Source organism: Aplidium turbinatum, chromosome 11 (genome assembly GCF_918807975.1).
Source record: "Aplidium turbinatum chromosome 11, kaAplTurb1.1, whole genome shotgun sequence".
NCBI classification, from domain to species: Eukaryota; Metazoa; Chordata; class Ascidiacea; order Aplousobranchia; family Polyclinidae; genus Aplidium; species Aplidium turbinatum.
Genome location: NC_137482.1, coordinates 12,654,560 through 12,669,822, shown reverse-complemented (window position 1 = coordinate 12,669,822; position 15,263 = coordinate 12,654,560). Strand labels below are relative to the sequence as shown.

The 15,263-nt window shown below is 36.7% G+C and overlaps 1 protein-coding gene across 1 annotated transcript in view; it reads right to left on the bottom strand.

Moving 5' to 3' along the window:
- Positions 1–10,661, bottom strand: part of LOC145780221 (protocadherin-7-like) — a 23,008-nt gene extending 12,347 nt beyond the window's left edge. The window contains exons 1-7 of the mRNA XM_082591923.1: positions 9,370–10,661; positions 8,651–9,098; positions 8,317–8,518; positions 7,427–8,100; positions 6,923–7,123; positions 6,714–6,834; positions 6,189–6,274 (exon numbers count right to left, since the gene is read on the bottom strand). Of these exons, the coding sequence (XP_082448049.1) occupies positions 6,189–6,274; positions 6,714–6,834; positions 6,923–7,123; positions 7,427–8,100; positions 8,317–8,518; positions 8,651–9,098; positions 9,370–10,661 (3,024 nt within the window). The remainder of the gene's footprint in view (positions 1–6,188; positions 6,275–6,713; positions 6,835–6,922; positions 7,124–7,426; positions 8,101–8,316; positions 8,519–8,650; positions 9,099–9,369) is intronic.
- Between the last annotated feature and the right edge of the window lie 4,602 nt (positions 10,662–15,263).

Sequence of the window (15,263 nt, the reverse complement as noted above, 5' to 3'; positions counted from 1 at the left end):
TAAAGAACTTCTGCGATTCTGAAAAGTTTGTTTCAATTCAATTTAGACTATTAGTAGTTTTGATTTTATAACATTTTGTTTGCTTTAAAGGATAGAATGTATATGAACACTGGAACACAGTAACGGCAACAAGGCGTACTGCATAGTGCATATTTGCTGTTTTTGTTATATCAGTCAAGAACATTGTGGCTGCGTAAAAGCTAAGGGATTTTCGACTTTTTGCTCTCGTTTACCTCTTGCAGAAAATTAGTTCAATAAATTTACCCCTATCATTTATTTTCGAATCAAAGTTGGACATTTATCAAAACATTATCTTTCCAGCTTGAGTAAATTTACACCCATACAAGTGAGATTTATCCCGAGCCCCGAGGGGGTTGTAAATTTACTCCGAATTGGGAACCCTTGAGCGAGAAAACAAAGTGTGCAAACCTTACCAAAAACTGTTTTCAGCCACATTTTCGAAAATAGGTTAAAACGGCTGCGATGACAGCAGGGCCACAGAAGTTGAACGCAGTGACGCAGCACCAACCACGCGCATTGTTGATTTCCGCTGAAGCGGTCAAGCGAAAAGCAAAATATGCAACTCATGTACCGCTTATTTTGCAAAGTAAAAACCACTCCCCAAGTTCCAGAATGAGTAAGAGTACAAAATGTAAAGACAGCGCAATTACTTCACTGGAAGTTGTCAAACTGCAGTTGGGATGCTGTTGTCTGCAAAATGGTAACTGAGTTCAAACTTCCAACTTTCTTGCAGAAAGATAGAAATTGCGTAGCCATGAAGTGGTCAAGGTTTGATCACTCTCTTTCCAGCTCACAGAAATTTCTATTTCTGCATTACTTTAACGTCACCGAGCAGAATATCTACGCAGTTGATACCCCGAGATGGCACATTGATCTACTTTTTTCAGTCAAGAATTTCCACAGCAAAATTCAAACTTGACTTTAGAGATGGAACAGGACATTTTTTTTTAGCAACAGATGTTTGTAAGCACACTGAGCATACAAACTCAATACGTGAAACAATAAAGCAAACTGTTATGGTTTTATCACATTTTCCACACAGTAACGCCCTGATGCGATTATATACCTACACAGACGTTTTCGCATTGAAAGTCAATTTTCGTTGTAAGCAAGTTATGGGTTTAAAGTGACTTTACTAGGACACCATTTGGGATTCCACAATGAACTAATTAAATCAACAAATGTGCAGACAAAATAGAATTTGATTGAATGCTGTCGTCTGATTATGCAAGTCGAAAAGTTTTGTCATTTTTAGTGGATTATTTTCTTTTTTTTGCATCAGTTTCTTGTCGATTTCCAGTGCAAGATATTAAAAGTTGGCAAGGCGTGAGCTGACAGCTGGCCCATGCAATCTGTTATTCGGAGGCCAAATATTGAACAATGGTCTTGGAATTATAAATTGAAATTTCATCGCAGAAATAACGAAGATTGTCATGCTTTATGGCCTGTCACAAAATATCTACTTTTTTTCCTTTCACACTTGAACAAGCGCAGATATCATATTACCAAGGTGGAATTGACCGCTCAACTGGTCCGACAGCGTCTATCAATAAAAGCATAAAAAGATAATTAAAACTGACAAGCTTAGCAAAAATTGTAGACAAGTGAGTTAACGAAACAGCGAGAAGTTCTGTGAAGACACGAATACTTACTACTTAACAATTAAATGCAACAGGCTTGTCAAAAAGTGCGGTATGTTACGCAAATCTCTCTAAAACCGCTCGAGTGTAAAATAGAAACCAACTAACAGTGCAAACAAGCGTTGCCTATCAAAACCAACAAGACATTTATTTCGTCGATATAAACTGTAGCGAATTCAGTTCAACAAAAGCATTAGCTTTCTGTGGGTTTATTGCCATCAGAAGCACAAACTATCAGCATTTCTGTGAAGTAATATTCAATGTGCGCTAATCAAAGGTTGATAAATTCTTAGCCATATGCAGTATTGACGCTTACATCAACCCTTCAATTAAAGTTTATTAAAGCTACATTAAGATCAAAGCGAAAGAAAGATTTTTCAATCAATAATTTTATACAGTATTTTTCCATTAATGTTTCTATCGACTGTACGTCTGAACAACAGCATTGAAACTGCAATACAATGCGCTGGGTGAGACGTAGCCAATATGCAAAAAATGCAATGGCATATATGAACCTGCACTATTGCAATGGGTCATTATCACTTTCATCAAACAGCAACAATTAACTTTTTGAAATACATATTCTGCCTATATATACAAAATCTACGTTCACAATTGAAATGCCTATTACAAGATGGCCGTACTAACACCAACTTGCCATTAATGACCAATAGTCAAGAGTATGCAAAAGTAATCTCAAAAGAAGCATAAAAACCGTAAAATAACACCAAAAACCGACAAGTGTTTAAACGATGTATTCAAGTTGTTTTCTTTAACTGGTCAAGAAGCTAGTTCATTACTGCACGCTTCCTTTTAACATAAATTGCATTAGCAATTTATCTAAAAATAACTACTGGCATTTCCATCACAATGTTTAAAGATTGTTTTGCTATGCCATGCTGTCTAACGTCAAATCAACCAAAATAAACATAACTTTTCAACAACGATATAACCGTTGGCGGAATGTGAAGTTATTAAAAACAAAAATCGAACAAATTCAGTCATCGCCATACCCTTATTTAAGGGATTTGTAGTCGCTTTAGAACGCACAGAAAAAAAAACACCAAAAACTATTGCCATTTTAGCATTGCTTTTACGCCACCAGACGTTAGCAAACACGAAAAAGAATTTTACAACCAAGTATAGCAAAACTCGGCGGAGTGCATTAAATGATTAGAACCGGTGACTTGAGTTTAGAAAGCTGTCTTGTTTTTTACACGCTCGGTCAACTCATCAATAAACTGAGAGTGCACCAATAAGCTGCTAAAAACAAGTGCTTCTTTACTGATAAAACGAAAAAGTTGCATAAGTTTAAAAAGATTGATTGCTGACTCAGCGTTGGAATCCCTTCAGTAATCTAGCAGCCAGGATCTGTTGGCAAAAGGAGCCACAAAGTCGGAGCTGGTCCTTTAAAAAGCGCGACCTAATTTTGGTCCAGCACATAAAGATCATTCAGATTACTAAAGTTAGTAGACCTAGGTCTCGGATATTGCCACATTAAAGGCAGAAAACTAAAAACTTGCAACAACCAAATACATCAATTGTTACAAAGCAACTGTGAGAAGCCTTCTGAAAAGTTGACTCTGCGTTTTTGTTACACAACAATGCGTTTTGTTTGTTACACAACAATGCGTTTTGTTTGTTACACAAAAATGCGTTTTTGTTACGTTCTAGGTTGTAAACCATTGGATGATTTAAAAGTTTTGGAGGTTTACTTTGGACCATACTTTGCCAAAGGCAAAAATTTTAATTGAAGTCACAACTCTGCTCGTTACGACTTCTAAATGAATTTTCGTGACATGTCGGTTGATGTTGACAGCTCATGAACGCTTATGAATAATGCAATGTGGTAATGTGGTGCAACGGTGGCCCTTTTCGCTTTGAAAGTTCCAAATGAAGTAGCAATGTAGCAAAGACTATTTCCTGTTAAAACTTCAACTTGATTGCCAATGGTTTATTTCATTATGCTGTAGAAGGCATTGCTAGATACATACTGTAGGTTACACAGTACACTGTTACATACGAAAGAAATCGTCATAATTTCTGTAACAACAGAAACTCCCAAAAGACACGTGACGTAGGCTATTGTCAATACGTGAAAAATTAAAAAGCTAATTTCACATTGGCAGGCGTAGTGGAAAGCCATATAGTTGAGTTTTGAAGCATGGTTGTGCATAAGTATCATCATCATCATTATCACCCTTACCACCACCGATTACTAGTTGACAGTTTAATACAAAAAATATCTTGATCCATTTAATATCGATTCCAAATAATGGCATGCAGCAGCCCAAGCTCGCTAAATTATTTAATCTTGTTCCAAAAATCTAAATGCTTTAAAGATTAGAAATTCGGAGTCCATGCTCAACTAAATGTAATGTAACTTTCACTTTATCTCTATCCGCAGTCTTTTATATGGCGTCTTAACGCTTTTGGGTAAACCCAGCACAAGTGAAAAATCTTCGGGTTGCTTATAATGCAAGCTGGTTTGTTTCCCATCATTTTTTAACTTTAACCAAGTTCTCAGTTATTATAAATAAATTGTATTGAATCATTTTTTCTCACATAATAATATGTAGAGGTTTTCGAAAGCTTTGTAGGCCTATGCGTACAGTGGGCTACTGTCACTACTTGCCTATTTTAGTCAATGGAAATAAACTAACCATCAATCAATTATGTATTTTTGTTAAATGAAAACATTTTGGATGCAACAAACACGCAGTAATTCATCTTGCAAGAAAATGAGTTCAATAACGCAACTAAAACATTCCGAAAAGAACATCATTAAAGTCACTTGAGGACAAGGTTTATAAAAACAATGAATATATCTAGATATATAGATCGTTGTTTTGTAGGCACAAGCTCATCTTTTGTGGGTAGGTTACATCTCCCTCTTTTTCTTACAATATCTGGGTAGGCCTATCTTCAATTAAAGCCAAAAATACTTGAAGCTACGTAGCGGAGGACAAGCAACACCATTCAATAACTCAGGAAAGCAATTGTTCACAGAGTTTGCTGTGGCAACCACAAAAACACTCCAAAGTAATACTATAATGAAACTTTTCATCTTGATTCAACTATTTATGGTCCCCCTGTTTCAAAACAAGAAATAAGTACGGATTTTTTGTGGAATTACGTCATCATGCTGAATCCTGACTGAGAGTTTTTGGAACGGTGATAAGCAACATTTATTGTCACCTTCGTTTCATCAACGTTTGTGAATATGAAGCATGTCATGCTGCCTAATTTTTCCTGTGTGAGTCAGTTAACACTAAAACATAGATCTATCGATGGCGTATTGTGAATCACATAGATTTTGAAACCATAAAATTGCACAAGGAATAAAATGTCGCATTATCGTGTCCAACCAGTGAGAGGCTTGTCATAATGTCATGTTAACCTCAACGGTGATGCCCATTTTAATTCATCATTGCATCGTCTGACGACATTTAAACAACGTTATTGGGTAAGATTGAGCATGGTATGTCAAAAACTACAGACGATACTTCATGCACAGTCCGGACGAAAACAGTGTGCGAATATTGACAAGCATAGTGATATATTACTACTAGCTTATTGTTTCTTAAATTTTCAACTGATAAAACTGAAATAAAACCATGCAACATAGAAATAAGACAGGCTAAAAAGTATAAGCAAATCTGTTTCCAATAACTTAAAAAAATTTGCCACAAAAATTTTAAAGCATTATAACCGATAAAAAATCCAATTAATCTGGTATAATGTAATACGCTTGCATCGACCGCGTACCTAATGTATTATTTATTTCAAGATAATTGGCATTAGACATTAGTATCTGGCAACATATAGAGTACACGTAATTTTTTTTTTAATAATTAAAGCGATATATCGTATCACTTCTCAGTGGACTCACGCACTATTAAAGCACCTTTCTGTTTCAAACATAAGGCTTTGTCCTTGAAGACTTGTGTTTACAAATTAAGCAAGTAAAACCTCAAAACCTTTGAACTGTATTCAACATGCATCTTGAATTCGTTTCGTGTAATACGTGAAAAAAAAACCTCAGGGCCTGTCTCAAAGGTCTAACTCTACGCATTGTTTTGAAAAAAAAAATTTTTTTTGAAACGTCCCCAGATATCCAATAACTTTTATTTATTGACAAAACAAAGAGACCTAAATAAAAAAGCAGATTGATTAATAACATAACTTATTGTAGGCTATATGCTCTAACTTTTAGTTAATTTCAATTCACTTATGCTGTGAGCTGGCGTTGACAGGGAGGGGGTCAAGGATTCTTTGGCACCCTGGCCCGGAATGATTTTAGAGGCCCTTAATGTTTCCAAGAGGTCCGCGAACCTGGAGACCACGTCGTATTCTTTGAATCTAGTGCATTTTTTCTTTTTAACAAAAGTGTGTTTATTTGTGACTCGAGGATCTCAGTGGTACCGGCCCAAATTATCCTCTCAACGGCTTTGTCCACAAGAACTTTAAAAAATGGAAAACGCTTCATAAAATGGTTTTAAAAATGTTATACAAGTGTTGACTGACCCGCGTCATTGGCATGTGGGAAGCTGTCCAATCAGAGCAGTAAGAAGTTCGACTGTCAATGGTTCCGCTCGGAAAACGATGATGATCTGCGGCAAGATACGATTAGGTTGTTTATGTTGCCTTGATGATCAATGTTAGACATTGGCGCAAAGAATAAAGTAGCTAATTAATAAAATCACGTATAAAGCAAAATGGTTGGGACGCTTGGTCAATTTAATAAAAAAATGTAAAAAGCAAAATGTAGATACGAAACTCACGTTCAGCAAACGTTTCAAAAATTAAACGTTTTCCATCTTTAGCGCTATAAAAAAGTTTCATTTCAAAATTTCGAAAGTTTTATAGTAGGCCACTCAAAGTTCAATAGCATTGAAGATGAACACAGTTTAGTTTTCGAAACGTTTGCTGAACATGAGTTTAGTATCTTCATTTTGGATTTTTGATTAAAAACACGCTGTTTTGTGAAAATAGCAGCCACATGTACAGTGGAAACAAGCTTCAATCGTCGTCAACTCATATTTGCCATACCTTTCTTCTTTTTGCCATCAGTATGAGCACCATGAGAGTAAGCAGTTTCGTTGTACGCGTCGACGGGACTCTTGCGTGTGCGTGGTTTCTTAGCGCGACAGCAGCACCGAAGCTTTATCATCTTCAACAACAACACAAACAATTATTGTTGATAAAGTTGTATTGCCACAAGAAATTACCAAAGTAAGGCCTTCAAAACTAAAACTCACAATAATCAAGAGAATGAAAAGCAAAAAAACTAAACATCCAGCAATAATTGCAATCCACGCAATCAGGCTCAATCCTGCTATGATTATTTCGTCGTCAGGTGAAATGAACTTCCTTGGGTAGAAAGTGTTGTTTCTACATCCCTTCATAGCTTCAGTTACATTAACAGTTCCTGGGCTTGCGTCAGTCACATATATATTGACCTGAAAAAGTTCATTAAAAATAGTTCGGATTATTATCCCTGCACAACTTAAAACGATAAGTACAAACTTGAAGTATAAGATAGATGTGAATTATAAAAAGGGAGTTATTTTAAGATTTTAAGAAATTGGAAAGACTTTAACACAAATAAATAAAACTTATACTCTTCGACACAACTTTGTAGGTTAGTATGTAATCTTGTTTTTTTTTTTGTATAATTGGAGTGTAACACAATGTCAAACTCTACACATAAACTAACCGTGAACCAACCGATTTCAAAAAGATACATGTTGCATTCAACGTACCCATGCTGAGGAACGAAGCGACGGCTTTCCAAGATCATCAACATTAATTTTAATAACATGACATCCTCGTTTCATTTGGCGCACTTTCGTTTCGTCGGTGATTCTTAAAGTTATGTTTCCCGAATGCATATGAGCACTAAAGTAATTGTAAGTATTTCCTTCCACCATTGTATATCTTACACGTCCATTTTCACCTTCATCCGGGTCATCAGCTTTGATTTTAGTTATGACGACTGGTGTGCTTTTTGGAATCCATGCTTTTTTCGATGAAGACAATCCAATTAACAAAACATCTTTCAAACTTGGCTTAGCTACTTTTTTGACACGAATGCTTGGCAAACGGTTGACTGTGCTGTTTGCACTGCCTTCATCTCTCAACACCATAGGATGCTCGTCACCGGATGATGAAGCATCCGTGGCTTTAAGGGACATGCGAAGAGCTTCTGGTTTTGACGGCTGTGATTTTATATAAAGAAACGATATGTCTTTGGTCACATTGGGGAACAAAATTTTTGGATGATTGTCATTCACATCTATTAAGTAAATGTGAACTGTGGTTTGATCCGTTTGTGATGACTCTCCGTGGTCCGTGGCAATCACTGACAGCGTGTAGGATTTCGAATGACGTGCTTCTCGATCCAGGTCTTCCGGGTTGCCGTTAAAAAATATTTCACCTAAACACGGTATGTATAAATGATTATCAAGTATTGAAAACCAGCTTTTGACAACTTTTATTTTGATAAACATACGTCACACAAAATTTCTATTGGCCTTAATAAAATCAAAAAAGGAGAAGAATCGTTATATTAGTGTGCACCTTTTTTCCCAATCGAGTCAAATACAACACAAGGCATATTTGTACTTAGATCATTCCAATAAATTTGACGTACCGGTTTCAGCTTTGATAGTAAATGCTGTCTCATCTCTCAAAAAGCTATAAGTTATTCTTCCATTGGTTGCTTTGTCCACATCCTTGTCGGTAGCAAGAACACGACCCAAATACTTTCCTAAGTTTTCGTCCTCTTTTATATGAAACGCGTAACTCTCTTGTTGGAACCGGGGAGAGTTGTCATTTTCGTCGGCGATGGAAATCTATTTCAAAGCAGTTGCATTGACGTTGAAGTTTCAGATACTGTTTTAAATTACCTTTAGAGTTAAGGGTGACGTTTTAAATCAACAGTTTTCAATCGCCTAAGATAGTTGTAAAATTAACACTTTTCTTACTATGAGAGTAGTGCTAGTTTTGCGTGAAGGATCTCCGTTGTCAGTTGCAGTAACCTTGAGGCGAAAAGGACCAGTTCGGTTTTCAGCATCCAACGGTGCTGCTCCTTTGACAAAAGAAACGTGCCCAGACACTGGATCTATGACAAAAGGCACGATGGTGGCATTCGATTCTGGCCTTGCAGAGTAGCGGATTTCTGCATTTATTCCATCATCGACGTCTTGAGCTTTTAGTACAGCGATGTCAGCACCGCCAGAAACGCTTTCGCTAACTGCCAGTCGGTACACATCTTTTCCAAAGCTAGGATCATTGTCATTTTCATCCAATAATTCAACAACAATCATCATACTGCTAGTGTGCACAGGGTGACCAAAATCCCAAGCTTCTATTTCTATGTTGTGAAAGCGTTCTACCTCGCGATCGAGCTCTGCTTTCGTTTTGATTAGGTATCTGTGAGTAAATTAAATCTTTTTTGAAACTTAGCCTTACACTCAGTATGAAAGCCATTTGTTAAAACTAAAAGTTTTCTTTAAATTTTCTATTAAAATAAGCTACAATTTTAAACGTCACAAAAACAAGGATCTACAGTATACATTCTATGGGACAGGTTACACGAAAGTATGCAACACTCAATGCTTTTTTATAAATGCTAATTTCTTTGAAAAACGAAAAGTTTATTTGACAATCTAGCAATGAAGTAAGCCTACAATACACAACTTGCCTGTTTTCGTTTTTGTCCACAGTCACCATTTTGAAACTTGTGCTTTCTTTCAATCGACAACTAACATTTCCATTAATTCCAGTATCTCGGTCGGTTATAGTTAAAAAAGCAATGTATGTACCGACCTTGACATTTTCTTTAATAGATATTTGTTTAGAATTTCTGTCTGTTACTGCAGTTCCATCATCAATTTGTTGAACTAATCCCATGAAGTTTATATCTATATGGGGTGCTTCGTCATTCACGTCTTGAACTTTAACAGTCACTGTTGTGTAGGTCGAAGCTGGATTAGAACCTTGATCTTTGGCTTCAACAGTTAAATGATGTATTTTTTTGGTTTCATAATCTAATCCCACATCGCTTACAGACAGAACCCCTGTATCTTCATTTAAGTTGAAGCGTGATCGATCTTCTCTGCTTACAGCGCTTGGAAAACTATATGTTATAAGAGCATTTGATCCTGCATCCAGGTCGGAAGCTTGTAGTTGGATGACAGAGTACCCACTACCGACATCCTCAGGAACTTCAACTACGTAACTGCTTTGCGGAAATGAAGGAGGATTGTCATTTGCATCAGTTACGGTAATAAGTACCGTGGAGGTTCCAGATAATGGAGAAGATCCACCATCAATTGCAGTTAAAAGAAGCTCATAAGATGAAATCTTTTCACGATCAAGCATTTTGGAAAGGATGAGTTGAGGGATTTTAGTCCCATCAAGGTTTTCAATAGTTTCCAAGCGAAAATACGGCACCGATTTTTCATCTTTACCATGCTGACTTGGTTTCAAAGTTGATATTTCATATCGTTGGATAGAATTTAAACCAAAATCCGGATCAACCGCGCTATCCAAGCGAATCAGAGAACCAACGATTGCGCTTTCAGAAATTTCCTGTTGAATAATATCACTCGGAAAAGCAGGTGAATTGTCATTTAAATCTTTCAGGATCAATTTAACTTTGATAAGCGTGAAAGGGTCTAAAGGAGTAACCAGCACTTCAACATCAATACTGCATTCAGGCGGGGTATTCGGACATAACAGTTCTCGATCAAGATTAATAATAGTATGTAAGTCACCGCTATTGCTATCCACTCTAATTTTGTCATTTCCACTGAGAATGGTATATTGGAGTGGAGAACCATTTGAAGATAGAGAAGGAAGCTTTAAATCCTTAGGTATATTTCCTATGTACGCATCTTGTCCAGTTTCTTCGTCAATTTTGTAGACTTTTAGTCCGCAAACAAATGTTAGCAATGAAACAAGTAAAAACAACAAGCAGTTGCAAATCTTCATGATAAGCCTTTCTATAAAACACAAAAGAAAAGCATTATTGCTAGATGTGAACAAGTTAAAAAGTTATCTGTTCGTTGAAGGAAAGAGCATACTTTCAAGTCGCACTGACACATTGCAAACGCCAAGATAATAATAAACTACGACTTTGTTATTTAACTTCTAGAATAAATTTTAGACCAATCAATCTTGTTTCTCGTTTTGGAAACACTTTTGAAAATGCGTTCAAATGCCTTGTTGCGCATTTGTGTGCTTATACCGTGTTGTACAAGTAGGAATATTATAAAGACAGCGTTGTGTGAGACATCTCAGAAATAGTACTTCAAACTTGAGTGGGAAATGTTATTACATATGTAACACTTATGTCAACTGCTGTATTAAGTGGAGACTTAGCTTTCACATAGTTTTCGCAACATAACTCCTCGACAAATGCGTAATAGCTAATAGTGCCCTGCTGACACTTATCATATGTTTCATGCTCGATACGAGGTTTAAGAATACTTTATGTTGGACAGTAGTAGGATAACAATCAGCAAAAGCTACATTTTCTACTTAGACAAATCTTCGAACACGAATGTATTTTTAAGTCATATTTTTACAAAAAAAATCTCAAACCGGTGCATTCGCAGCTGTGTTAAGTTTTCAGTAAAGTTTTTGTGCGAAAGCTTTTATTGAAACTCAAATAGTTTTCGAGAGTTTTAAATTTGTAGGCCTAACGTTTTTTTGTGGATTGCGTTGTAGACTCGCATGAGAAGCCTAAACTACGCCATATCAAGATGCAGCCTACGCGCTACCACCAGGGCCGGATTTAACTGATGGGGGGTCCGGGGCACGTTTAGATCGGGGGGCCCCGTGCAAAAACATTTTTCGCGCCTATGGCGCGAAAAACCACCTCTGCGTCTACAGTAGCATCAGTCCAGTACTGCACAGCATTTTGCAGAAACTTTAAAGGCCAAAATGAAAAAAATAACACAAAATTACATTTTTTTCCACATAGGGGGGCCTTCAAATGCGGGAGGCCCGGGGCAACTGCCCCCTCTGCCCCCCCCCCCCCCCTAAATCCGGGCCTGGCTACCACTCAATGAGACAACAAAATCAATTTCTAAGAAACGATTACAACTAAAAAAGCGAATATTGTCTGCATGATCAGCACACATGCTTGATAGACTAACTGGTAGGAGTCGTATGACAAGGACTCATATTTTATTGTAACGTGTGATTAATTGGCGAAGCCTATAGCATTTAGGCCGCAAAGAATTCTACAATGAGGTAGGTTTTTTTCTCATCGTACCAGAAAGTGTTAATGAGCTGTATAGTTTCGTTAGTTGTAACGTCTCCATTGTTTTGCGGTTTGCAGGCAAAAATAAAAAGGCCATAACGGGAAATCGTTGATCATCGGATTGCAATATTTCATTTTTATGCTTTTCACCTTTGTTTGACGTGTGACAGTTGACAGATGTCATAGAATGTCTCAGAATGTATTTAAACAAAGAAAAATGTTTGCATGGGTGCGAAAGCTTGCCTTACAATATTCCAAACTTACATTGCTTATCTCCTCACTTTCGTTTTGTTTTTTTAATGTTAGTCAGCTTGTCAAACCTTTTTGATTCTGTGCCACTTGTATTTGGAAATCGCATTTGTAAAAGCATCGAGATGGCAACATTTTCTACAACTTGTCTGTCTGAGCAATATTCCATGCATACAAATAAGTATAAATCAACAAATTGAAAGTCGTTGTGCAGGCAGTGCTGTAATTGAGCTAGGCCCAAATGATGTAAGAGAAAACAATTCGTCGGCAAACGAACTCTATTTAATCAAAACTTCGATATAACTGATGTTTAGCATTCGACGTAAATCTGTTACATCGTATTTCTTTTAATAAGTAATGGTTTTATCCTTTTTCTTTGAATCCCAAATACAATCAGGCACCATTGTTTAACCAACATGTTGTACAAAGTCGGTTGAATTGATGAGGTCTAAATGTGGGATCAAACCTCAATAAAGACCTTTTAGATTAGAAATGTAGGTCACAGTGTAATCTTTTCAAATATCACAACGTTTTTCATAATACGTAGCCTATTGTTTGCAGTAGGCTCTAAAACTATATATGGCAATTGTAAACTAATGCTCTCGGTCATACATAGGGCCAGGGAGCAAACTGCCCCTGACAAATACATATATTAAATTGAGTTCTCTTCCCCTCTTTACCGATATACTGCGTTCACATTAAGGCATTTTTTATCACAATAAATTACTTCAAATAATTCTCGGTGGCCAAAAAGCAAAATTTTCAGTATGTTTCAAAGGATAAACTAAACGTAGCTCAAAGCGTTACTGACTTTGCTTTATAACAAAATATAACGAATGGGTCTCAGCTTCCCTATCTTGCACTCAACAAGAGAGTTTTTTTCTCCATGTAGGCCTACGGCCTACAGTAATTTACAAAGTTTGCAGAAGACCCTTTCAAACGGGGAAAGTGGTGGGCAATTTCGTCGCCCCCATCCGTTGGAATACCCGGACGAAAATTTGTTCTCCCCACTCCCAAGCGAAATGTTCTAAAAAGGCCTTGTCTTGCTGTGAGCTTATCTTAGATTAGTAGCCTCCTTGACTTATATCCCAAGTTACGTCATTAATACAGTACTACACTAGAACATATTTTAGGATTACAACTGTGCATTTGCCATTTTCAGACGGAGACTCATTCTATTTCATAGCCTATTCTCCTAATCAGACACCCTGCTGCGAAACATCAGCGAAGTAATCTTTTTCTCCAAGTAGGTTACAAGTGCTTGGTTCAGATATTAATAAAGTTCAACAATTAAAAGCAATAGAACAATTCTTTATGCTTCCACGTTTAGGCCTACTTTCTCATTCGTCGGATAACGAACACTGCAACTAGCACAAAAAGAAAGCCTGTGCCTTGTCACTGTAACTCTAAACAGCTGGCTAAAACTGCGGTTACGTTACTTGATGACATAACTTTTGTTTTTTGGTTTATTCTAATTATGGTTCAAGACTGCATACACTTCAATAGCCTACACTTCTATGTACCGTACTTAAAATATTTTTTAATTGTTTTTTCATTCAATTCCTATTGCAATCAACGCATTTTCAGAAGAATTCGATGCGCACTTCAAAAGTTTTTTTTTCAACCTCTCTTGAAAGAAAAACCTTTTTCTCTCCATTGAAGTGTAATACAAACCAGCCATTGTTTAAATCGGTGTCATGCTCGTTCCAGCCAGGGTTGCCAGATTGGCCTTTTTACGGCCAAATGTCAGAAATTTGGCCTTTTTGAAAAGTGTTTGGCTGGACAATTTTTGTTTGGCCGCTTGGCCTTTTTTTGGCCTTTTTTAGTTTCCCGATTGGCATTTGTTTGGCCTTTTTTTCTTTTGGTTTTCATAGTTCTTTTGGTTATTCCTAGCAACAGTGAAAAGTTTTGGTGTAGCGTTTTACATCATGCCCATTTCAAAGACCTTGCTAGCTATGCTTTAACATGTCTCTGCATCCCTGTCAGTAATGCAGTAGTAGAGAGGATTTTTCATTACTTACTGCAGTGAAAAAAAAAACACGAAACAAAATGCAGACTGAGCTTTTGGAAACGATTTTGCGAATACAAATGGACATGCTGCTGAATGGAAAATGTTGCACAAACTTTGATGCCAGACTGCCAGTGCCATAATGATAAGGCGTTTCACATCTGATATTGTTTATGGTGAAACTAGCAGTAACGAAATGGCAGAGGCGCTAGCATTCCTAGAATAGTAAGGAGTGTTCATTGTGGAAGGATGTTGGACATAAATGCAATTGATTTCTCTGATTTTGCAGTGTTGGGTGTTTAATGTAGCCTACAAGTAATTGTATTGGGTATAAATATTGTATACTATTTCATATTGCATTAAGTGATATGCCAATATTAACTCCTTCTCACTAGTCACCAGGGTCTCACTGGTGGACGTTAATGGTGTTTTAGTCTACAGGATGATGCTTAGCCTAATGTTGTATGCATATTTCAGTTGTATTGTAATTGTTTCCATGCCTATCTGTTTGCATTTTATGGATTGCATTTTTTCAGGAATTTTACTAAGCGATTCTTCTTTAACAGATAACATGTAAAACAATAGAAACTGGGTAAATATTATATAATTTTTGTTGAAAGTAAGTGCAAAAACACCACTGATTTCAACAAAGAGAATAAAACCTCAGGTTTGGCCTTTTTTTCTATAATTTGGCCTTTTTTGGGAATGCATTTGGCCTTTTTTGTTTTATCAATCTGGCAACCCTGGTTCCAGCTTGCTTGTTTTCTTTCTTTCGCAGGGAAAAAGTGCTGTTTGCTCTCTTCTGTTTGACAAGAAGTGGTAACAGCAAATAGTTAAATTCATTCACAAGCTTTATCGCATGGATGGTTCGTCGACATGTCTTGGCTGCTGTGTTTCTTTTCAGTTGAGCGCACACTCGGTTATTTATTTTGGTATAAACTTTTAGAAAAGTTGACATACAAGATATATCTTGATACAACTATGACAAGATAAAAATTGCAAACAAACCGAAATGGTTGGGGTCGTGTTTGTGTTTAAGTTTCCTCCCGATTGATGACAGTTTTTTATG